The sequence below is a fragment of the Hevea brasiliensis genome, chromosome 10 (assembly GCF_030052815.1).
Source record: "Hevea brasiliensis isolate MT/VB/25A 57/8 chromosome 10, ASM3005281v1, whole genome shotgun sequence".
NCBI classification, from domain to species: Eukaryota; Viridiplantae; Streptophyta; class Magnoliopsida; order Malpighiales; family Euphorbiaceae; genus Hevea; species Hevea brasiliensis.
The window spans coordinates 31,734,493-31,761,705 of record NC_079502.1 but is presented as its reverse complement, the minus strand read 5'-3'; the positions used below and the strand labels follow the sequence as shown (position 1 = coordinate 31,761,705).

Genomic DNA, 27,213 nt, shown 5'->3' with positions numbered 1-27,213 from the left:
AAAATATATTTATAATTTAAAATATAAAATTATTTTATATGAAAATTTTTAATAAACTTATAAAAAATTAATTTATAAGAAAATTTTAAAAAATTAATAAAAAATTTATATATTTGGCTAATAAATTTTTTTTCTTATTTGTTTTTTACGTAAATTTAAATATTATTATATTAAAATATTTTTTTATACATAATTATAATTAAGATAGGGATAAAAATTTATTAAAATTCATGAAAAAAGTTATTCATATAAATAAATATTTTTTATTTTTATAAATAATATAAATCATAAAAATATTTTTTATAAAATTTTATTTTGAATTATATTATAATTAATATTAATTAAATAGAATTTAAATATAAATGAGATTAAAAATTTTAAATTTATATAAACTCTAAAATTATATAAATAATTAAATTTTAAATTATAAAAATTTTAAATTTATAAGGATTTTAAAATTAAATTAAATTAAATAAAAAAAATTATACTTTGAGTTTAAATTGAAGTTTGGCGGAAGGAAGGAATGGATAATTTACGAAAAGGAAAAGAAGAGTAGGCAGCGAACCAAAAAAAAAAAATGGGAGATGGGAATTAGGCCTAGGCAGGATATATGTAGAGGTAACAGTAGTGGCCGTCTTTCGCAGTTTGTGATAAGTCGCTCTCCGTTCCACAGGTCCCTACTTCCTATTTTGCCCAATCTAAAGCACCGCTACACTACTACTCTTTTATGTACTTGTTCTTCCTCTTCTTCCATACCCAAAAAGGAGAAGAGAACATCTTCTTCACCCTCCACAACTCCATTTTCATTTTCATTAGGAAGCTTATTGGCTGATTTTTTGGCTTATTTGTTGTGATTCATTTCTGGGTTCTCAATTTTAGAACAAGTAAAACTGAAAAGAAGAAGAAAAAGAGTGTAGATACTGAGACATCAGGTGATTTCTTAACTTGGGTAGGTTTATAATTGAGGAGAACTGAAGCTGGTGGGTGGTCTTCGTGTTAATTGCTGTTGTAGGAACGATAATCAATCAGAACAAAAATGAATTGTGGAGCAATGAATGTTGCATCAACTCCTTCCTATGCTTCTCGGAATCCATGTCTCTCTTCTTCTTCTGCTTCTCGCAATTCGAAGTTCCCACTGTAAGTCTCTGATGCCCATAATTTGTTTTCTTGAAAGAGCCGCGTCTGAGTTGTGTGAAATTTTCGTTCTGTTTTAGTTGCATAATATGATTGTTATTTGCTCTCATAGGCTGTTGCCGCAAGCAATTTGTACCCCTCAGAGGATGTTTTGTTTCTCTAATCTCTCAAAATATAATACTTCTTGGGGATTGTCTAAGCAACAGCTGAACAAGTGGATGCTGCCTTTGGGATCAGTGGTGACTTCCAAATTTCAACATGTATCCACTGCACCTCTCATTGGTGATGAGAGGATAGGAGTATTGTTGCTCAATCTTGGAGGCCCTGAGACTCTTGAAGATGTGCAGCCTTTCCTCTTTAACCTTTTTGCTGACCCGGTAAAGATATTCCTGATGGGTTATCATCTGATGGCATTGGAATAAATGCTCAAGTTAAATGGACCTTTTACCCTGATGAAAACAGACATATTTAACTTGTACAAATGCATATCCCTTATAGGTTATATTGAGCATCAGGTTTCATTCTGTCAACTTTTTACCTAATATCTCAGGACATTATACGCCTGCCAAGATTGTTTCGTTTTCTTCAAAAGCCCTTGGCACAATTCATATCTGTTGTAAGGGCACCCAAGAGCAAAGAAGGCTATGCTTCAATTGGTGGTGGTTCGCCTCTACGGCAGATAACTGATGCACAGGCATGACATTTTTCTTCTTTTTTTGGCTATAACTTATTAATTTTTTGTGGCTTAAATTGTTCTTCTATTGCCTGGAGGTTGCAGAAGCTTCGTATGAATTGAATAGTATCATATTGCTTTGGCTGATGGGAAGGTTTAGCCATACACAAAATTTTGCTAAAGGTTGCTTTCTTTTTATTTCTTTCCTTATCCATGTCCTTGGCTATTTTCTTCTTCATCCAGGCTGAGGAATTGAGAAAGTCTCTTTGGGAAAAGCAAGTCCCAGCAAAGGTGTATGTTGGTATGCGCTATTGGCACCCATTCACTGAAGAAGCCATTGAACAGGTATTCTCTTTGACATTACATCAGTCTAATGTCCAGTGTTTCTTGGTAATATTCAATGGTTAAGAGGCTTAAAATTGGGAATTTTGTGGTTCCATTATTCTGTTGTTATTCATGTTGCAGATGATGTTTCAAAGACCTTTTTATAAACGTATGAATAAGTACAATATTCATGAAGTGTTTTAAAATTTTATCACTTCAGCGCATATAGTATTGCCAGTTATATCTCTACATTTAACAATGGAAACAACAAGTACTTTCTGATCTGCACCAGAAGTATGGATTCGCTTCTAATACATGTTATGCAACTTATGTTATTTTAACTTATGTATACACGTTGAGTGCATACCCACATTTCTGTTATGGATAGGCTCAATTTTTTCACGTCTTTCCTCCAATTTGGTGGATCATATTCAAATACTTGTGTCCTTTCTAGGTATCTAATAAGTGTTCAAGAAGGATATGCTAGGTTGAATTGAAAAGTTGCCATAACTTAGTATGGAACTCTGCTATGCTTATTAAGATGGGCTTTTGTGCAATTACTATCCTTGTCTTGATGAATTCTTTTTTGCCTTTGAATTTTAATTCCATTGACTTCGTTCTATTATATTAACTTGAATGTTTGAAACAGTCTTTAATTTCATCATGCTATACATATATATGCTTTTACTTTTTGACTTTCTCAAGTTTTTAAATTTATGGATTTGAATTCATTCTGTGGTTCAGTCAATTTCTTAGCCTATTATTCCTGTAGAAAATATTTGAAACTAACAAAACCATGGCTTGTTTATGACATTTAATTTATCACTTGCATGTGTAATTTTTAGGTGTCTCTTTGGATATTCTTGTGGTATATAATTGAATTGTTTGACAACAGGATGGGTTTATGAATGACTTTTGCTTTTTCCATATTCCTACGTTGATCATCCTGTTTTGCTTATTTTATCAGTAAAAGATTAATTTTGGTTGTTATAATTGCCTTAAACTCTTCTGCTATGTCAATGGTACTGGGTCGTGTCTTGTGTTGGTAATAAAAACTTTTGGTTGTTGCCATCTGTCAGTATCTGAACTCTTTGTTTGAATGAAGATTGTGGATCTAATTTCTGGATTGTCTATTTTGGTTGTTAGATAAAAAGAGATGGGATCACAAAGCTTGTTGTGCTTCCACTTTATCCACAGTTCTCAATATCAACCAGTGGTTCAAGCCTTCGTCTCTTGGAGAGTATATTCCGGTGAGTACAAATTACATGCAATATCACTATATGAGATTTTGAAACTTATGTCACAAATTAATATTTTCTGATGGTTTACCAGAGAAGATGAGTATCTTGTTAACATGCAACACACAGTGATACCTTCCTGGTACCAGCGTGAAGGATACATAAAAGCCATGGCAAATTTAATTGAAAAGGAATTAGAAATATTTGACTGTCCTGAGAAGGTATAACTTCTCTTAATGTGTTCAACTGTTCATACTATCTTGTTCATCAAATTCGCTTCTGTTATTACATATTTGACTTACCGACTCTTTCTTCTTATTTGAATATATAACTATTTTTTCTTTGATCAAGTAAGAAAAGAAAAGAAAAGAAAAAAAGTGAATAACTATCTTATTGAAGAAAAACTACTTGAGAGAACAATCATTGGGCATTGCTCCAATTACTTTTGAAGTTGAAAAATGGTCTAGGAGAGATTTTTTTCCCTGATCAAGTGAAATATAAAAGAAAAGAGTAAGTGAATGAGTTGAGTAGCTTATTACAGCAAAACCACCGAGAGATCATGCTCAGTTTATTTTCTGAAGTTGAAAAATGGCCATGGAAAGATGTGGAATTATGATTTCTGTCATACCTTGTTGAGGGCCCTACTTTTTCACCTCACTGCCCTCTACTCTTATTTACTGTCCTATACTCTTATTTAAGTTGACTTTCCAAGAAGAGAGAGAGACTCCATGTGCTCTTCTTCTTCTTCTTCTTCTTGAAAATTTTTCATTAGTGCATCATAGGTGTTGTTATTTGATAAACATTAAAGTGTTTTTCAGATAAGGGTGCTCAGAGATGCTTCTTGAAAATTTTCATTAGTTCTGGCATCATAGGTGTTATTATTTGATAAACTTTACATTGAAGGATGTTAGGACTGAAAACTAGTCCTGTAGTATTAAGGGAGATGATAGTAGGAAAAGAAGGAGAAGAAGAGGAATAGAGAGAGGAATCGAGGGAGAATAGTAGCGAATTCTCTATTAATCAATCAGTGAATTCCCTCTTTACAATTGATTCTGTATATATTATAGTTTGTTATATAACAAACCATAACTAACAACTGCTAGCTGTGCCTAGGGATTCTAAAGAGCATAACAATCTCTCATAGAAATTATATAAAAGGCATAACTAACATAGCATAAGCTACTTATTAGCGTTCCCTCTCCTCTTGTATGTGACAATTCCTCCTCCTTGAGTGCATTCTTGTCCCCAAGAATCTATAAAGTCTGGGAATTGAGCCTTGATAAAGGTAAGGTGCTCCCAAGTGCTGACAAACGCAACCTTAGAATAGTTGCAGCAACAGGTTCAATAACCCAAATGTGAAACGCCAACACAAGCGGTAACTTACAAAGGTGCACACAAATAGCACAACTACAAGCTTTCAAAGGTGCACGCAAACACAACCTTAGAATAGTTGCAGCAACAGTTTCAATAACCCAAATGTCAAACAGCAACGCAAGCAGATAGGAATTTGAGAGAAAACAGCAACACAATGTCGGCAACAAATTTCCAAGAGGCAGAAAACACCAAGAGAAAACATGGCAAACCACAAGGTGAATCAGCAAACAGTAAGTGAAATACCCATACTTCAATCCTTTAGAAGCACTCCCAATAGAGCAGCAAACCACACAAAATAACAGCAACCAGGGCAACAATAGATCAATAAACAAGTACCCAAACCTTAATTTATCAATTTCAGCAAATATACTCAAATCTTCAGCAAATGAGGTCAGAAAATGCTCCAAATAAACAGAACTCAGACTAAAAACAAGGAGTTCCCAAAGCAGAACCTGAAGACCAAACCTTGGAGTACCTAAAAGTGCTCCAGACCAAACAGCGGCGCCCTTATCTGGATTGAGCATGCTGAGGCGATGCCAGGAGAAGAAGCCAGAACAACAAATGCTGGCAGAGACTCTGCCACTCACGGGTCCACGGGGAGTGTCCTGAAATAGGGTAGCTGTGCATGTGAGATACATACCTTGCCACCAGTCAAAGGACTTCTGGGAAAGGCTGGTCGGCGGCCCGCGATCCTCCTGTGGCAGGCTTTGAGGACAGAGGATCACCCTATGTGAGGTGCGGTGATACCAAAGTGCCTAAATCTAAGTTCAGTTGATGTGACTTCATCTAGGTGCTGTCTATATCGGCACTTGTACTGAAGCACTTCATTCCCTTGATGCTTATTTACTTTTTTCATTTAAAAAAATACTCGTGAATCATAGGCTTCAGAGGCAAATGTGTCTATGCTTGAGATATTAATTATGAAAGGAAAAAAAAAGCAGGATCTACCTTTTCTTAGCTTATGTTAGGCAAAAGCAATTAGAAAAGGAAGAACAAAGGTGGATTGGAAGGAAAAGAAAAGGGAATGCATCTTATCAAGCTAGAAAAATTAGTTTAGATGTATAAAGTTGGTTCTTTTGGTTCAATACATCATATGAAAATTTTCTTTGGTTAATCATGATGCATAGTTGATGATGTGGAATTTGCTTATTGAATGAAATCTTACTATAATGGTGATATGTAGTGTTTTATGCCTTGATTAATTTTTGTGGTGTAAGATACTTAAAATAGTGCCTTACTTTACTTTGGCAAGCACCTAGAATGAGAAAGTTTATTAGCACCTTAAGGGTCCCTTGTGCTTTTGACAACACTTCATTTTACCAAAATCATGCTGATTCAATTCCTTCTTGGTGTGTAAGAATATATTCTCTTCTTTATAACTAAATTTCAAGCTTCAAACTTTTTTTTTACCCCACTATTTTTGCCAGAGTGAATAATTGAGAATGTTTTGTGTAGGTTGTGATATTTTTCAGTGCTCATGGGGTGCCACTTGCATATGTGAAAGAGGCTGGTGATCCATACAAAGCAGAGATGGAGGAATGTGTGGATTTGATAATGGAAGAGTTAGAAAAGAGAAAGATCACTAATTCATACACTCTTGCCTATCAGGTACTTCTTTGTTTTCTCTTCCTCAGTAGTGCTGTGTGTCTTCTTCTAGTTCTGAGCTTACAAAAATGGATGTAGTTTGAAACCAAGATGGTCATGAGTAAGTGGGAACATTGATAAATTGCATATAAAACATTTATCAATGACTTAATAGTATGACTTAATCCTTTATTTCTTTGTGGCTTTGAACTGAAAAAATTTGTGAATGAATACCAAAATACTGATCATTAAGCAATGCTTCTCGGTGGTGTGGTGTGTCTTCTTGTACGTCTGAACTAAGAAAATAGATGCAGACTGAAACCAAGATTGTCACTATGAAGCTAAGATCTTAATATCTTCATTAATCTGTGCATTTATTAATGAAACAGTAGTGTGATTAAACCCTATATATATATATATATATATATTAATGGCTTTGAATTGGAAAATACGTAAATGAAAACCAAAATGTTGATCATTAAGTTCTATTTTCTTTTGTGATGATTGCTATTCTGGATGAAGGTTTTGTATTTTATAGTTAGCATAATATCTTGTCATGGGATTTTCCGTGAACATTTGAGGATTGGGACCTTTTTAAGGTTTCATTCTGGTACTGTTGGCTCAGTAAACTCTATTAAAAATTACCAATCTGCTCTTAATTCATAGGAGTCTTGAAAATCACTGTACTATCATTAATTTGTAGAACTAAAATAAAAGAAAAACGCACATTTAAGATTGATTTATCTCTGAAGTGTAAGGACTTGACCTCAGAAACTATATAACATTTCCTCCATTAGGTTACAGAATTGACTGTTAAATGCAGTGTTATCAAGGAGAAAGGCGACAAGTTAACCTATGGCCTTAGGAGAGAGGCGAGGCGAGGCCTTTTTGAAGCAAGGGGCCATAGCCTATATATATATATATATATATATTGCACCATGTCTATATTGAGAAACTATTACACTAATAAGAAACGTATAAAGTAATTGCAAGGAAGACCACATCAAATCATCAACTTAATGTCTCAATCATCTTCATAAATCAAACAAATTGCATATCACAAAACTGGAAAAAGTGACCTATACACCTTTAATTGATCTGTATTGTTGTGCAAATAATGATATTTATAGTTACATCATGATAAGGATAAACACACAGTAAACTAAACTTAGCTATTTGTTACAGTAAGTTTGTTGCAATAGATTACTCTTATCAAAATTAGCTTATCTTCAACAATTAGGGAAGAATTAAAATAAAATTGTTATTATATTACCTAAAAAAAAATATCATAAATTCACATTCCACATCTAACAAAATGCATATCACAATACTCATGTAAATTAAACAACAAATTAACAAGAAACATATCTAATAAATTAAATAAAATTAAAAAAATAAAAAAAATTGAACACAATAGAAGAATACCCGATATAAATTTTGGTGCCATTTTAATTAGTTATTCAATTTATTTTTAGTGGAGAAATTGCTAGAATTTTCCCTGTTTATGGACATTTGGCGAGTTACACTATTCACCTGTTTAAAAATATTTCATATCAATTCATATACTTTTTTCATCATCTCAAATTCAATTCATGTAACCATTTCCATACATATCCATTCATACTCAATTCATATATGAAATACTCAAATTTCATTAATTTACATCAATGTATAATTTATTACAAAAATTTATAATTTACATTATATACAAATTTAATTACACAAATTCATAATTTACATTACATAATTAATGAGTATTTACATTGTACAAAATTGCACTGCTATGGTCTGGCAGACCCTACCAAAATGCACTGTGTGAAGAGGTGACACTATCTGACACTGATGTAGATCCAAAATCTCTAACTCCCAGTCTGATGTTTACTGGGCTTTATCTCTATTACCTATGCGTGGAAAAATCCAACGCGCTAAGCATTTCTGCTTAGTGGTGCAATAATATAATGAAAATATAATATACAAATAAAATTAATAATTTCAAGGTTGTAGTACTTATGAGGAAAATGCATAATTAATAAATTATGGATTGATTTAAGGCTATTTAAGATTTATGATATCTACTCTTTTTAGTATCTTATTGGTTGATCCTATCATGATCTTAAACATTATTTTTTTATTTTTCTGATCTTTTAATATATTTATTCTATTGGAATCTTTCTTTTTCTTTATTTTGATATTCAATTTTCTTGCTTCATTTAAACACATATTTAATCTCATTAATATTTTTCAATGCCCAAGTAACCTATAACAGACTGACTAGATTGGATAAGCAAGTAAACTAGCACTGGACACACTTGTGCTCCGGGCCGTCATACCGTGGGACACATAATGTCAATCAGGTATGCAACAGAATGGCTAAAAAGCCATGATAGCAATCGGGCATAAAGCCATATACACTATCATGTAACAAAATGGCGTGAAAGCCATGATAACAGAATGGCATGAAGCCATAAGCAGTACTGCAAATCAAAACCCTATTGGCATGTCAATTTATCCAACCTATGCACACATGTTTAGGCATACGTGGGCAATTAGTACTCTTAGACATTCATAAGTCACATAATTTTACCATATGTTGTGTTCATGCTTCGTAGCATTTTTGTTTAAATCATGTTGGAATCATGAGTCCAAAATACATATTCATATCACACTCATGTTCATTGAACTATTAATATTAATTACCAATCATATTTCAATTCATTTTTGGAGTACATCACAATTTCCAGAATTTCAATCTTGACTTTACTCTTATTTTAGGCCAAGCTACAGCAGTAATTTGATTACACTTTCTACATGAAAGTTGTTCCTTGTTGCCTTAACTTTAATTTCCTTTTTGAATCAGTCAATTTGGAGTTATCTAGCTTTAGTTATAGTCAATTTACTGAGTATTGGTCCAATTACCAATACTGTTCTAGAACAGGGCAAATTCTGGAACTCAAGTTTGTCAAGCTATTTGGACAAATTATAGGCATAATTTGGCTTGGTGTTCTTCATATAAGTTGTTTCCCTGTGTCCCATAGTTACACAGGTTCAAGAATTTCTAAATTTGAAACTGTGTAGGATGAGTTATGGCCAATTAACTAACCCTGACTCCTGGATCATGTAACTCCAGGATTTCAGGTTACAGGTCTATCTTACAATTAATTTCTAAGGGTTTTACACTCAAAATTTGAGTAAGGTTTCTAAACCAAAGTTTTAACTCTATTTCTTAAGTTTTCAGATCAGTTTGACTCATTCCAATTGAAGTTTTCTAGTGGAAGTTATGGTCTATTTACCATTCAGGGGTCAAATGGCACATCTGTCTAGGTGTAGGAATTCCAGGTTAGGAATTCCTGAATTTTCCTAGCAATTTCCCTAATTTACATTTGGTTTTGGGTTCTGGTCAAAACATCAAAATTGTAGCTCTAGGTCTTATGAGGATTTTGGCTTTTGAATCACTGCATTTGCAGTTTTGTAGACTGAGTTATGGCATTTTTGCCATAATTGGTTGGGTGTCCTGAAATTCAGGATTTCCAGGTCAGGTTTGGTCCAGGCAGTTTTGTTGGACTAAGTTTGCCTAGCAATTTGATTGAGTTAGGATCAAAACTAGGTCTCCTGATCTTCATGAAAAATGTTCTCCTATGTTTCAGGTTTCTATGGGTTCAAGAATTAGGTCATTTGGAGCTTCCTAGAGTAAGTTATAAACACTGTTCATATGATCATTCTGTCCAGGTCCAGAATGCCACATCTGAATTCAAGCCAAATTTAGGGCAAGCTATGGTTAGTTTTTGAGTGGGATTTCTTCATACCATTTTTAGCATTATGTCTAGGGTTTACTCTCCAATTGGCCTCACATCAATTGGAGCTATGTAGCTTTACTTATGGCCACACAAACACACTGGACTTAAGGTCCAGAATTCCAGCATACAAGCAACACTTCCAATTTTTCAATTCAATCAACAACCAACTTCAATTTGCGACCAACACACATCAATTGGTCAATACATGAACTCAAATAGTTCAATTGTGTAACATATCATAAAATCCCCAAATTTCCTTTGAACCCTAACCTCCACAATTCACATCTCATGCAAATCCATACAACTTCAACTATAATTCATGTAAACAAATCCATTTACACTAGAGAATATATTTATTATCATCAAATCATCAAAATCCCCCATACTCCCATAGCTGGCCGAATTCCCATGCTTTCATACATACCTCAATTCCATTAATTTTCATGCAATCCCATCATAATTCAACTTAATTTTTATTAAAGAAGAAGAAGGTAAATCTCCCTCTTGCTAAAACTTCACTTTCTCTTCTCCTTTTTGGTACCAATCACTCTAGTAAGGTGAAATATCAAGTTCTAGAATTGGAAATTTTGGAAAATGTGGTGAAAATTAAATTGAAATTGGAGCTTGCAAGATTGAAAATGGTGGAAGGAAGGTTATGGAGGAGTTCGGCCAAGGTGGTTTTGGAGGAAGAAGAAGACCAAATTTCAATTAATGAAATTGTTATGGAAAGTCAATCATTATATTATTTCTGTGTATATTTTATATTCTGTATTCCTATTTAGGATTTCTTATTTAGGATTTCTTCCTAATTAGTATAACACAATTATAGGAATCAATTGTATATAAATACCCATGTACAGATTAATTGAAATCAATGAGAATCATCTCTTTCTACATGGTATCGTGAGCAGCCATCTAGGGTGACTATTTGTTCTCACCACTCACCAGAGAGACCTTGGCCGACCGCCGCTTTGACTCCGATCAACATTGCCGCGTCGCCTCAATCCCCTCATTCCACCATCGTGTCTTTGTTGCACGATCCAAGACACCATTAAAGGGCTTCCGAGGTTTGGCTCTCGATCCTATTTCGGTATTTACTTGATTTGTGATTTTGGATTATTTTGTTGTCAAGATTTTGGATTAGCGTTTGGTTAGTTTTCTTTGTCTCAACAAATGGCGGACAATAAGAATGTTATTTACGATGTGATTCCGATGATGACTAAGATCACGGAACACAAACTTAATGGTTCGAATTACAGGAGTGGAGTAAGATCATTAGGGTCTATTTGCGTAGCATTGATAAGGATGATCACCTTACTAAAGATCCACCTACGATGATACACAACAAACTTGGCTAAGGGAGGATGCTCGGTTGTTTTTGCGGCTTGAACTCGATTCACAAAGTGAGGTAATTAGTTTAATTAATCACCGTGAATTTGTTAAGGAATTGATGGATTACTTAGATTTTACGTATTCAGTAAAGGGAATATCTCTCGTATTTATGATGTTTGTAAGGCATTCTCTTGTCTTGAGAAAGAGAATAAGTCTCTCACGGCTTATTTTATGGATTTTAAACGGGTATATGAGGAACTTAATGTATTATTGCCTTTTAGTTACGATGTGAAAGTTCACAAGCCCAACGGAGCAATCGGGTCATATTAGTTTTCTTGCAGACCTTCCTTGAGTATGAGATCGCTAAATCTCGATTCTTTCGATTCGAGATTTCCTCTTTGCATGAAACATTCACACGGGTCCTTCGCATGAGAGTACCCAATCTTCACACCTACCAAGAGTGCTCTTATTAGCCGTAATCCAAATGGACAAATGTGGTAATAGAAGAGGAAGTAGAGGAGGAATTACAGCAATGTAATCGGCGTAATGGAGAGGCTAGTTCTAATCAGACTCAAGAGGAGTCATTTGTTTTTATTGTCATGAGCACAGCCATACAAAATATAATTGTCCGCAACTTCAGAGGAAAAATCAGCGATCACAGATGGCAAATATGGCAGCAGAGGATTCTACAAGATTCTTCCTCCGAGAAACTGCTTTTGGTATCTGCAGAGGATTTTGCACGCTTTTCCCAAAGACGTGCATCTCTAAAGCCTACCAGTTCCCTATCATCGCGATCACGAGTCGTAAATCCACTACATGCCTTGTGTCTTCCTCATCCAAATGGGTTATTGATTCGTGCAATGCATCACATGACAGTAATTCTAGTCTTCTATCCGCTTTGAGTCTAATCCCACTTCCTCATCGTTACTTTAGCTGATGGTTCTACTTCTTGTGTCATGGGTTCTGGAACTGCGAATCCGACTTCTTCAATTTCTTTGTCATCTGTTTTGTGTCTACCAAATTTCTCTTTTAATCTACTTTCTGTTAGTAAACTTACTCGTACCTTAAATTGTTCTATTTCCTTTTTTTCTGATCAGTGTTTGTTTCAGGATCTTACGACGAAGCAAATTATTGGTAGAGGACGTGAGTCAGGTGGTCTCTACATTCTGGAAAATCATGTACCGCGGTCGCTTGTTTGCTCCAGTACCATAACACCTCTTGAAGCTCATTGTAGATTGGGTTATCCTTCTTTGTCTACCATGAAGAAGTTGTGTCCTCGATTTGACTTTTATCGATACTAGAATCTGAGTCGTGTCAGTTTGCAAAACATCATCGTTTGTCTTCTGTGTCTAGAGTCAATAAACGAGCTTCATCCCCTTTTGAGTTAGTTCATTCTGATGTTTGGGGTCCTTGTTCTATTACTTCTAAAACTGGATTTCGTTATTTTGTTACTTTTGTTGATGATTACTCTCGTGTTACCTGATTATATTTAATGAAGAATCGTTCTGAGTTGTTTTCTAACTTTTGTGCCTTTTGTAATGAAATCAAAACTCAATTTAATATTTCTGTGCGCATATTAAGAAGTGACAATGCTAAAGAATATTTTTCAGCACAATTTCAGTCTTACATGACACAAAATGGCATTCTTCATCAGTCTTCCTGTGTGGATACCCCATCCCAAAATGGCGTGGCCGAAAGAAAAAATCGGCATCTTCTTGAGGTAACTCGTGCTCTTCTTTTGGATGAAAGTTCCTAAACACTTTTGGGCGGATGCGCTTTCTACGGCATGTTTTTGATCAATCGTATGCCGTCTTACATCCTTAATGGGGATATTCCTTATCGCTTTGTTCCCTACAAAATATTTGTTTCTGTTGAACCCGTATTTTTGTTGTACTTGTTTTGTACGTGATGTTCGTCCATGAGTTACTAAATTGGATCCAAAGTCTCTCAAATGTGTCTTCCTTGGTACTCTGATTCAAAAAGGGTACCATTGCTTTCTCTCCTACTCTTAATCGTTATCTTGTTTCTGCAGATGTCACATTTTTTGAGTCCACTCCATTTTTTTCTCAATCATCTGGGTATGAGAGTGAGGGGGAGGAGGATGATATCTTAATATATACTGTCCAACCAATGTCTAGTCCTCTCTCACACTGCTTCTTACGTCTCTAGACCTACTCGGCCTCCCGTTGTTCATGTTTATTCCAGAGATTGAGATTACCGACTCGGATCCTCCACCGCCTACTTCGTTGGGAGATCCTGTACTCATACCGATCATGATTCGATCTAGATTTACCCATTGCTCTTCGTAAAGGTAAACGTTCATGTACTTACCCTATCTCTTCTTTTGTTTCTTATAATCAATTGTCTTCTTGTTCTCGGTGTTTTGTTACTTCTTTAGACTCGCTCCTATCCCTAATATCTTGGTGAGGCACCTTGTCTCATCCCGGGCCGGTGTCTCGCTATGAAAGAGGAAATGGAGGCTTTAGATGCTAATGGTACATGGGAACCGTTGTCTTTGCCCACTGGTAAGAAAGCTATTGGTTGCAAATGGGTATTTACTGAAAGGTAAATCTCGATGGTTCGTAGCTAGGTTAAAAGCACGCCTTGTAGCAAAAGGATATGCTCAGACATATGGGGTCGATTACTCTGACACTTTTTCTCCTGTAGCTAAACTTACTTTTGTTCGCTTGTTTATCTCTTTAGCAGCTACATATGATTGGCCCCTGCACCAATTGGATATCAAGAATGCTTTCCTTCATGGTGATCTTCGGAGGAGGTGTATATGGAGCAACCACCGGTTTGTTGCTCAAGGGGAGTTGGGTAAAGTTTGTAGGCTTCGGAAGTCTCTTTATGGCTTGAAACAAAGTCCTAGGGCCTGGTTTGGGAGATTCAGTGAAGCAGTACAGGAATTTGGTATGCAAAAGAGTAAGTGTGATCACTCAGTATTTTATAAGCAACTGAGGTCGGTCTAATTCTCTGGTAGTCTATGTGGATGACATTATCATCACCGGGAGTGACTCTGCAGTATTTCATCTCTTAAAACCTTCCTCCAAACCCAGTTTGGACCAAAGACTTGGGATTATTAAAGTATTTTTGGGTATTGAAGTTATGAGAAGTAAGAAGGGTATTTTCTTGTCTCAAAGAAAATATGTCATCGATCTATTGACAGAGACAGAAAATTAGGTGCTAAGCCTTGTAGTGCACCAATGACTCCAAATTTACAAATGTTAGCAGGATAGTGAGTTGTTTGAAGATCCGGAGAGATACAGAGATTGGTAGGAAAATTGAACTACCTTCATCACTCGCCCCGACATTGCTTATGCCGTTAGTGTGGTAAGTCGGTTTATGTCTTCCCCAACTGTTGCTCATTGGGAAGCCTTGGGACAAATCTTGTGCTATCCAAGGAGCTCCAGGAAGAGGTTTGTTATATGGTAATCATGGGCATTTGAATGTTGAATGTTTTTCGGATGCCGAAATTTGGATCTAAGGTTGATAGGAGGTCAACCATCGGATATTGCGTTTTGTTGGAGGAAAGATGGTGTGTAGGAAAAGCAAGAAGCAGAGTGTAGTTTCTCGATCTAGTGCTGAATCCGAATACAGAGCCATGGCACAATCAGTATGTGAGGTAATGTGGATATTTCAATTACTAGATGAGACAGGTTTTAAGACCTCCCAGCCTGCGAAATTGTGGTGTGATAATCAAGCTGCTCTCCATATTGCTTCTAATCCGGTATTTCATGAGCGGACCAAACATATTGAGATTGATTGTCACTTTGTTCGTGAAAAGATTCAACAACAGATCATCTCAACAGGACATATCAAAACTGGAGAGCAGTTAGGAGATATTTTCACAAAAGCTCTGAATGGAGCTAGGATTGACTACATTTGTAACAAGTTGGGCATGATTAACATCTATGCTCCAACTTGAGGGGGAGTGTTATGGAAAGTCAATCATTATATTATTTCTGTGTATATTTTGTATTCTGTATTCCTATTTAGGATTTCTTATTTAGGATTTCTTCCTAATTAGTATAACACAATTATAGGAATCAATTGTATATAAATACCCATGTACAGATTAATTGAAATCAATGAGAATCATCTCTTTCTACAGAAATTTTGTCTTATGCTCACATATTTATCTTCTTAAAATTTAATTAAGTTTTTAATGAGATCACCTTTTAGTCATGCTTAGGTTATAATTAGAATTAAATTTTCATTAATTCCCTTCCATGTCCTAATTCATTTTCTCTACACATTTCATAAATTTTAATTCATTTTCAATATCTTATTCTCACTCATTTTAATTGACATTTAGATCAAAATTTAACTCTGCGGGTGAAATGACCAAAATGCCCTTACTTGAATTCATCGAGCTATAATTGCTTTTACCGGTTGGCATAAATTTTCTTGCATTCCCTTTTACATTTTTATTGTCATTAATCCTTCAATTAAGTCCCAAATAATTCTCACAGGGGTCCTTATGAGTTTGGGGTTGGCAACTGAATTCACAGTTGCTTCCCAGTAGGGTTACCCATCTCCGGGACCTAGTGCTCCTTTAACCCATTTGCATTTCATCTCTTTTATTTCTCTTTAATTTTACCTGATCTTTATTCAATAAATTTATGACTCTTCACTCTAGTTTAAGTGCGGTTCCAGACATCTTGGTTGTTCGAACAGACGTTAGTCATCGAAACAGTAGAATGTACGGAAGTACTACAATGAGGATGTCACAAGGTTTTCGAAAGGCATGTCTTCTTTTTTTCCACTTATAGTGAGCACTTTCATTGGCAAAAAGCACTACCACTTAAACTTCATATTTGTTGATCTATAAGAATCCTATATTGACGCACTAGAAAGTTTTTAGAATTAGTATAGCTGGTGATAACTAGTCATTAAAATATCATCAAACTAGCAGACCCAAAGTCACAAAACTTTCGTATTTACATTTTCAACATTACCACTCTATTATTATCTTTTTTTTTTTTTAAATAATGTTACTTCTACACCTATTTCAAGATATATACTCAACTCAACTCAACTAAGCATTTATCTAAAAAATTTGGGGTCGGCTATATGGATTCGCTTTCTCCACTCTAAACGATTTTGAGTTAAATCCTCAGAAATGTGTAATGCTTATAGGTTATGTTGTACTAGTATCCTTCAAGTCAATTTAGGTCTACCCCTTTTTTTCTTTCTATCCTCTAACCTAATGTGCTCTACTTGTCTAACTGGAGCCTCCGTATGTCTGCGCTTCTATTTCAAGATATATACCAAAGGAAAAAAAGGAAAAACATCACATTTATTTGCCTTTTATGGATTTTTTAAGTTTTTTTACTTTTGCGCCTCACTCGAACTCCGCCTAATTAGTTTGCGCTTAGCCGGTCCTGAGCCCGGATAAAGGAGGAGGGTTGTGATAGGTGACAACCAGCGTAAAAATTTCGTCACCCCCTATGATATGGATTCAAATGTTATAAACGTTGGGGCGTCCTCTACTAACGACGCGCTACATCGGAGCCCGGGTGTAGTGATAAATATGCAAGGGTGTAGGCGTTCACCGAAAGCGACGCGCCATGCCGGCGTCCGGGTGTGGTGTTAAGTGAGCAAGGGTTCCCACATCATGGACGGGTGTGGGTAAAGAAGTTAGTCCATAGGACAGATAGCAGAACAAATAGTGGAACAGAACACAAGATAGACATAGAAAACAATAGAAGATATCATAGAAGGAGAACAATTAGGAAGGAGCAGGATCAGGGTTGGTACTTGGAATGTTGGATCACTTACAGGAAAATTAATGGAGCTTGTGGATACCTTGGAAAGGAGAAGGGTAAATATTGCTTGCATTCAGGAGACTAAATAGGTAGGAGAGAAAAGTAAGGAAGTGGGTAATTCAGGGTACAAACTGTGGTTTACCGGAAAGAAGAGAAAGAAGAACGGAGTAGGTATAATCATAGACAGAATATTGAAAGACGCAGTAGTAGCTGTGAAAAGAGTAGGAGATAGAATTATACTAGTAAAGCTAGTACTAGAAGGAGAAACAATAAATATAGTTAGTGCTTATGCCCCACAAATAGGACTAGACAGTGAGAGTAAACAAAGGTTTTGGGAAGATATGGATGATTTAATGCAAAGCATACCGAATGAAGAGAATGTTTTCATTGGTGGAGATTTGAATGGACATGTAGGAAGTGATAGGCAAGGTTATGAGAATGTTCATGGAGGTTTTGGTTTTGGCAGTCGAAATGAGGAGGGAAAAAGCATCTTGGATTTTGCTATGGCATACGACCTAATACTAGCAAATACCTACTTTATAAAAAGAGAGTCACATTTAGTGACTTTCAAAAGTGGGCAACATAGAAGCCAAATCGACTTTCTCTTAACCAGGAAGACAAATAGAGCTCTATGCAAGGATTGTAAGGTCATTCCAGGAGAGGCTTTAATAAGTCGGCATAAGTTGGTGGTCTTGGATGTCAAGTTTAGGAACAATTCAAGTAAAGTCAGAAGAAATAGTGTAGCTCGAACAAAGTGGTGGGAGTTCAAAGGAGTAAAACAAGTGAAGTTCAAAAATGAGCTTCTCGAGTCCGAAGTATGGAAGCTAGATATGGAGGCCAATGATATGTGGATACAGATGGCATCAAAGATTAGAGAAGTAGCTAGAAAAGTACTTGGAGAGTCTAAAGGACATGGACCACCCTCAAAAGAGAGATGGTGGTAGAATGAGGAAGTACAAAAGGCAGTGAAGAGAAAAAGGGAATGGTATAAGAAATTACCTAAATGTGATAATAATGAGGCATATGAACAGTACAAGATAGCAAAGAAAGAGGCAAAAAAGGCAGTTAGTCCAGTAAGAGCACAGGCCTTTGAAAAGTTATATGAGAAACTTGGAACTAAAGAAGGGGAGAAAGATATTTATAGATTAGCAAGGAGTTGAGAAAGAAAATGTCAAGATCTCAATCAAGTTAGGTGCATTAAGGATAAAGAAGGAAAAGTGTTGGTGAAAGATGAGGACATTAAAGAAAGATGGAGAAATTATTTTAATGATCTCTTTAATAATAGTCAAAATGGTAATAGCGTGAATATAGATTATAGAACAATAGAAAAGAATATAAAATATACTAGAAGGATTCGATCTTTAGCAGTAAAGGAAGCACTTAAGAGAATGAAAGTGGGTAAAGCCTGTGGACCCGATGGAATACCAATTGAAGTGTGGAAGTATTTGGGAGATATGGGAGTGGCATGGTTAACTAAATTATTTAATAAGATTCTAAACTCAAAGAAAATGCCTGATGAATGGAGGAAGAGTATTTTAGTACCTATTTTTAAAAATAAGGGAGACATACAGAGTTGCTCAAACTATAGGGGAATTAAACTCATGAGCCATACTATGAAGTTGTGGGAAAGAGTTGTGGAGCATCGACTACGTCATGATACTTCTATCTCTCTCAATCAATTTGGTTTCATGCCTGGTCGTTCAACTATGGAAGCGATCTTTCTCATTAGAAGCTTGATGGAGAAATATAGAGATGTGAAGAAAGATCTACACATGGTTTTTATTGATTTGGAGAAGGCTTATGATAGTGTTCCAAGAGAGGTCTTATGGAATGTGCTAGAATAAAAGAGGGTATCTATTAGGTACATACAAGTATTGAAAGATATGTATGAAGGTGCAACTACTATTGTGCGCACAGTGGGAAGGGACACAAGAGATTTTCCGATCTCAATTGGATTACACCAAGGATCAGCCATAAGCCCTTACCTTTTTACATTAGTTTTAGATGAACTGACGAAACATATACAAGAGAGTATTCCTTGGTGCATGATGTTTGCGGATGATATTGTTTTGATAGATGAGAGACGAGAAGGAGTCGATAGGAAGCTAGAACTTTGGAGAAGTACTCTAGAGTCAAAGGGTTTTAAGTTAAGTAGAACGAAGACAGAATACATGCATTGCAAGTTCAGTGAAGGCCAAACTGGTGATAGGGAAGGAGTTAGTTTGAATGGAGTGGTACTGTTCCCAAGTAATCACTTTAAATATCTAGGCTCAGTCTTTCAAGTAGATGGGGGATGTGAGGAGGATGTTAGTCATAGGATTAAAGCCGGATGGTTGAAGTGGAGACGTGCCACGGGAGTTTTATGTGATCGTAAGATTCCCAATAAATTAAAAGGAAAATTTTACCGTACAGCCATACGACCGGCTAAGTTATATGGTAGTGAGTGTTGGGTACTGAAAGAGTCGTATGCATCTAAGATAAGAGTTGCAGAGATGAGAATGTTAAGGTAGATGAGTGGCCGTACTAGACTAGATAAAGTCCGTAATGAGAGTATTAGAGAAAAGGTAGGAGTGGTGCCAATTGAAGATAAGTTGAGAGAAGGGAGATTGAGGTAGTTTGGTCATGTAAAGCGTAGACATACGGAGTCTCCAGTTAGACAAGTAGAGCACATTAGGTTAGAAGATAGAAAAAAAGGGGTAGACCTAAATTGACTTGGAGGAGAGTAGTACAACATGACTTAGAAGCATTACACATTTCTGAGGATTTAACCCAAAATCGTTCAGAGTGGAAAAAGCGAATTCATATAGCCGACCCCAAATTTTTGGGATAAAGGCTTAGTTGAGTTGAGTACTTTTGCGCCTCACTCGCTCAGGCGCGTGCTTGTGCCTATGCTCCAGGACCCTTTGGCGCTTTAATGTGCCTTGATTGTTTAATAACTATGATTCAGGTAAAGGAGTTTGAAAATTGGTTACCCATGGTATTTGCTAGCATGGATAACAAGAAACAAAGTTGTGGCACTGACGTGGGCTATAGATTGGGGAAGTTGGTTAGACTACCGTAGAAGTTAGAAAATAACTTATTCTTCCAAATTAGAATATATATATATATATTATAAAATAATAAGCAAAATTTATTACTTTCATATATTAAAGTCTCGTTTGTCATTGAGGTTGGGAGACTAAAAAAAATCACTTCTTGAAAAAGGATATTTTAAATACTGTTGAAATTTTTTTTGAAAAAAGTAGTTTAATTATTTTAGAGTTCGATTTAAAAAAAATTGTAAAAATTTTTTTTAAAGAAAAGCCAAAAATGGAAAAGAAAAACCAAGATTTAAGTTTTTACAACTCAAAGATACCAGGTTCTCTCTAACAAGACCGAATTTATTTCGCCATAGGTCAAAAAAGGAGGAAAGCTCTCAATCATTCATTCGATCCACAAGCTCATATGCCCATAACTCGATCTCAGACTCAGGACCATGTTAGGCACATGCATAATTTTATCTTAGTATCTGAAATCCTTCTAAGTTGACATGTGAATTCCAGGTGGAATTCTGAGAAATCAGACCACTTTTGGTTTTTCTTTAATTGAATGGGGTTGCATTAATTGATATTGACGGTGAAATAATTATCTAAGTTGATACTATCATACAGAAAACCCTCCCCCCCTCCTCTTTCTTTTCCACAAGGTCCTCATTGTCTCTTATTGCTCAATGGTGAGTCACTTGATATAGTCTGAATATTCTTACAGAGCAGAGTTGGACCTGTGGAATGGTTAAAGCCTTATACTGATGAGACAATCATGGAACTTGGAAGAAAAGGGGTGAAGAATATTCTTGCTGTCCCAATTAGGTATTTAATTTTGTCAGTGATCATGTTGATGTTATGATTTGTTGGATTTTACTTGAAGTAGCTGCATATCTGATGCAAGTTGGTTCTTGTTAACTCATGGTTTTATTTTTGGTAGATTAAACTCAAGTTGCTTCCAAAATTTTGATTTTTGATTCACAGCTTTGTTAGTGAGCATATTGAAACTCTTGAAGAAATTGACGTTGAGTATAAAGAGTTGGCTCTTAAGTCTGGTATAGAAAAATGGGGACGTGTCCCTGCACTAGGATGTGAACAAACCTTCATTTCAGATTTGGCAGATGCTGTAATTGAGTCTCTTCCATACGTTGGAGCTGTGGCAGTCTCAAATCTTGAAGCTCGACAGGTACTCATGCTAGTTTTCGTAAAATTTCTAGCGAGTGAAATGAGATGTGTGAAGTTTTCTATTTGTGGATATTGCCATAAACGTATTGGTGCTAATGGGACATTATAGATTTATGTTATGTGTGCTGTGCATGCATGTTCTTTTATATATATATATGTGTGTATATTCATGTCTTTCTTTTTTTTTTGTTTTTGTTTTTGTATGTGTATGGAGTTCACATTGGTGATCTCTCTCTCTCTCTCTCTCTCTCTCTCACACACACACACACACGTATTTGTTGGTATGACATACGCATTTGTGTTTTGTACACATGAAATGAATTACATAATTTTCATCCCAATATTGTAGTTTATGAAAGCAAAATAAGAGCTTGTGTTATTTGCTGAAATTTTTTTTGGGAATCCTTTTCATAATCTGTTACGTAGCTATGCAATTAGAGGTGGCAAGAGTTATATTTGCATTTATAGGCTTAGCCTGATTTATGCACCACTAGTGTTATTAAAGGCGCCAAAAGGTGTTGGGCAAGCTTAGCTTTGCCTAGGCAAGGTGTGCCCCAGTCACAAAATTTATTTATTTTTTTTAAGGTTTATTTAGCCCGCTGGCCATTCCGGCCTCCAAGATATAGACAATATTTACTCTCCATCTCAAGGAGTCGAGGATTCTCTCAAATCTGCACTAATAGCTTAATCCTCTTCTGAGACTTAGGCAATCACATTAATTTTTGGAGTAAATTGCACTAACCGTCCTCCAACTTAGGTAGCTATTTTATTTCAGTTACTCAACTTCAAATTATTAAAATAAAATATCTTTACTTTAATTTTATTTCAGAAAAAATCCCTTTAACTTAAAATAGCAAGTTTTCAAGTTCATTTTTTTAACTAACACTAAATCAATATTTAAACAAAATAAATCTATAAATTATTATTTATTGTTTATTATTTTTATATTATTTATATAAAAACTAAAATATTAATAAAATATCATATAATAAATATTATGTAAAAATTAATTATTATTATATTATTATTTTTCTAGGCTATTACAAATTAAATTTTAATTAATAATAAATAACGTATACAATTAAATTTTATTAATAAATTTAGTTAAAATAAAATAATTTTATTAATAATAATCATTAATTAATTTAATAATAAAGGTAAGAGAGTGAAAAAGAAGAAAAAAAGAGCAAAAAGGTAATTTTATTCTTTTTATCTTGAAAACTTGCTATTGCAGTTTAGGGGGACTTTTTCTGAAAGAAAACTAAAGTTTAGTGATTTTATTTTAACAAATTAAAGTTGAGTGGCTGAAATAAAATATTCACATAAGTTGAGAGACGGTGGGTGCAATTTACTCCTAATTTAGGTTAGTCGTACATGACCAAAACTATATATATATATAAATTACAGGTACGAGCAGAATTTATACACCAAGAAGACCTAAATAAACAAGGAAAAAATAACTAATCAGGGATTACAAAAGATTAGGAACTAAATAAGGGATTACAACTAATTGAGATCTAAATCAAGAATTATACAACCAAGTGATTATACAGTTAATGAATTCCTAAGTTAACTCTTCCTTAAATAAGGAATAAAATAAATAGGAAAGATTTTAGATATTCTAGCATTACATACTTGACATTCTCCATTTTTTGCTGTAATACAGGATCTAATTAAGCTAGAATGTTACTTTTTATACCTATAAATTTTCTTGTCCTATATGACTGGCCATGTTATATGGTAGTGAGTGTTAGGCACTGAATGAGTCGTATGTGTCTAAGATAAGAGTTGCGAAGATGAGAATGTTAAAGTGGATGAGAAGCATTACATTTCCGAGAATTTGACCCAAAATCGTTTAGAATGGAAAAAGAGAATCCGTATAGTCGACCCCAAACTTTTGAGATAAAGGCTTAGTTGAGTTGAGTTGAGTTTATATAAATCATATCTATGAAAGAGTTTTTAATGCCTTTTTCATCCAACACTTGCCTTAAATCTTAATAAAGTGGAGTTCATTAATTCTTCTTTAAATTTCATTTCCTTTTTGTAACCTTATTATTTTCTGCATTTTATTTCTTTTATATTTCAATATTACATATAGTGCAAATAATATATATATATATATATATATATATATATATATATATATATATATGGAGAGAGAGAGAGAGAGAGGCGTTAGAGAGCCTTACTTCAAAAAAGCCCTCACCTCGTGCCTTTAGCCTAAGGCCATAGGGTATCTTATTCCCTTAGTGTCACCTTTTACTTAATAACACTGTGAACCACTAAATTTTTGTTAGATATTGTACACTAGCGTACCATTTATCTTCCCAGTATTACACATATTTAGTCTTGTAGCAGCCTTAGAAATTAAGGAAAAAAAAATGTAACTACTATTATGGTCTTCTACATAAAATTCTTGCCATGACAGTTGTAATAGTTGGTTCTTCATTCAACTTTTTGGCTAGTCTACTTCTTTTCAACTTTCTGAACTTTAAGCTCCCATTGTTGTAATTTAACTGTTATTTAGTCAAAGTTATGATGTGTCTCTAAACAGAGCACAATTTTTGGTGTTGAGGTGGAGGGGATTGGGCTGGTACGGGGTGGAAGAGGCTGAGCAAAGCCTTCTGTTTAAAAATAATTACGAGTAGTTTAAAACTCAATAGGCATTAAGGAATCAAAGCTTTCAAACCTGTCCTTATCATCGAACTGAACAAGGGTTAGAGGGTCAAGGATTAGAGGGAATATGTATTAAATAGCATCTAAAATATGTTAAAATTAACAAATTTTATTAAAATTCATAAACATATTATTGAGGTAAATACAGTAAATTTCCAATATAATGATATACCATTGACAAAAAATTTAATTTTTTTTTTGTTAGAATTTGAAATATTAATATAAGAATATTGTACAATAATAAACAATTAAACATAAATTTTGGATGGTCATAATTCATCATACTTATAGATGTGATTAAAATTTTTGAAAAGACTGGGATAGTAAATTTAGCTTGTTGCAAAATTTTTTTCCCCCTTTTTTTCCCCTCCCTTTCCACGAGTGCATTTGGTTACCAGCTAGTTCATGCATTTTTCTGTTTTATGGAAAAAGCGTCTTAATTGCAGATTGGATAAGATGCTGCAGTGGTTATTGTCTTTCCCAATAAAGGAATTGAATTTTTTTTTTTTTAAATGTTTTGTTGAATTGGGTTGATTCTGGCTCAAGGAGAGAGGGACTGGAACCGGCCTCCCATACCCTGGTTTTGGGCCAGTTCACAGATTAGAACCGTTATCTGATTTGGTTTCAGGTTTGACCCAGGTCGGTTTTGTTCCGGTTCACAGTTCAAACCGGCCCTTAACCTGGTCTACCAACACTTGGATAATAATGGAGGTTGTTGATGGTATGCTTTTCTAAAGTAATATTTTGTAGATAAATTAGTGGAATATAAAAGGTCTTATTCTAGATGGAGTTTGGATTAGGCTTGTGACCAAAACTAGCTCAGGTTAACATATAATGCATTTGCTGTCTCATGTTATCTAGATGAAGTCGTGTTAGGAAGACGTTTTCTCTTATTTTGTTTTCACTAATGTGATGATGCGCCAATTTTTACCACTACTTATTGTCTGATGGGTGGGTTTCCAATCCTTTGCAGTCTTTAGTTCCACTGGGCAGCGTGGAGGAGCTGTTGGCGACATATGATTCAAAGCGCAGGGAGTTACCACCACCAGTGACAGTGTGGGAATGGGGTTGGACAAGAAGTGCAGAAACTTGGAATGGAAGAGCTGCTATGTTGGCAGTTCTTGTTCTATTGGTACTTGAAGTCACCACCGGCGAGGGGTTTCTACGCCAATGGGGTATGTTGCCGCTGTTTCATTGACTAAGAGAATGTACATAAATTACACGAATTTGTAAATTTTGTTTCATACACATAATATAGGATAAATCATCTTGACCCCAGACTTTTAATTGAAATTTCACTTAGCGCACCTACTTTTAGTTGCATCCCATTTAACACTTTATAAAAATGTAAATATTTAATCTCTATAATTGGTAAACGTGTAGTTGTGACTTGCTTGTATTTTGACTTTTCGTTACACTTTTATAAAATTTAAGGGTTTAATAGTTACATTTTTATAAGTTCAGGGATTTAATAGTAGCTTTTTTATAAAATTCAAATATCAAGTAGGATATTACTAAAAGTGAAGGTGCTAAGTGAGGATGTTACTAAAAGTGAAGGTGCTAAGTGGCTATATGTTCAAAACTTGGAGGTCAAAGATGCTTTCAGTTCTATATAAAATTGAAACATCCTAACAGATTGCAGTTGGGGTTGTACGCATGTTATAGGTGCAGTTGAATAACAAATCTGTGGGCGAAGAGGGGAAAATTTGTATTATATGTACGTGTTATTTTGTTAATTTGCACATTCTCGTTTTCAATTTGTTACTTGTTATGGGGCCTTCAATTTTCACACTCAGAACTTTCTTGATTTATGGAATGGAATAATTATGATAATGAAATAATCCTTTGCGTACAATTTAATTTAAAAAATAATTATATTTTGCAGTTATATGTTAATTAGATGAAGTTAAATAATAGTAGATAAATAACTAATTTATAATAATGAACAAATATTTATCGAGAATTTTCAGTCATGAATATTAAAAGCAAAGGCTTGTAAAATTAGCAATGCACAGATAAAATCCAAACTACAAACTAAATATTTTTTTTTGGTGTTTAAAAAAATTAAATGATTAATTGAAGGCTCATTACATTATATTTATTTTTTCTTTGATATTCGTTGTAGTATCATAAGATTTGTTTTTATTCACAGAAATTAAGTTTCTTTTCTCAATATAATTTTAAGAGTGAACTCCTCCGAATTGACTTAATCATGCATCAAGTATGATGCATTTATGGTAAATCTTAAAATACATTGAAATGGAGTCAAATCCTAATTGACAAGGAATGAAAATTCTAATCCTTATTAATTAGACTAATTTTATTGTTTCACTATATGCACCATCACATCCTAAACTAAATGACATGAAATAAATTTACATACAAGACATTTAAATATTATCCAACATTCCAATGTCAAAATATAAGAAAAATATTAAAACAAATAACATATTCTTAACAAAATTTTTTTATGATCTATCTTATTAGTTATTGTACTTAAAAAAAAAAAGAGAATAAATGAAGGGATATTGAAAAAGAAAAAAATTTAAAATGAATAAGAAGATTTGCATATACAAAATCCAACTAATCAAACATATATATATATATATATATATATATATATATATATATATATATATATATATATATATATATATATATATATATATATATATATATATATCATTGATTTAAATTGTTTATGAGATTCTTATGTGCTAGACTTTTCTAGAATTAATCGCAGGATTTGATTGCAAAATAAAGTGATACAAATCAATGACAACATATCATTTAAAAAAATAATTTAAAGAAAGCATAAGATATTGAAAGAATTAAACCACTGGATTTATATATAAAATTAAAATTTATTATAATTAAATAATTTGTTCTCTTCTATGGACCTCCATAGCTATAATATTTTTGGATTTCATGATTGTTCAATCTTTGAATATACAATGAATAAAGAAATCTGCCTCACACAAATGAAATCTGCATCACACAAATAAATTGATATTTGTAATTATGAAATATTTTGTTCAATGAAAAATATTTAGGCTAGCAAAAAAAAAAAAAACAATTTATGTTGCTACAATTTCAAAAAATAAC

General features: G+C 34.2%; 1 protein-coding gene across 1 annotated transcript; it reads left to right on the top strand.

Moving 5' to 3' along the window:
- Positions 1-589: 589 nt before the first annotated feature.
- On the top strand, positions 590-25,555 carry LOC110648551 (ferrochelatase-2, chloroplastic). Its single transcript, XM_021802835.2, has 10 exons — positions 590-1,137; positions 1,247-1,511; positions 1,685-1,828; positions 2,051-2,152; positions 3,278-3,381; positions 3,464-3,590; positions 6,199-6,351; positions 20,972-21,072; positions 21,232-21,433; positions 25,082-25,555. The coding sequence occupies exons 1-10, from the start codon at positions 1,037-1,039 to the stop codon at positions 25,304-25,306; spliced, it is 1,524 nt and encodes a 507-aa protein (XP_021658527.1). The 5' UTR covers positions 590-1,036; the 3' UTR covers positions 25,307-25,555.
- The last annotated feature ends 1,658 nt before the right edge of the window (positions 25,556-27,213 follow it).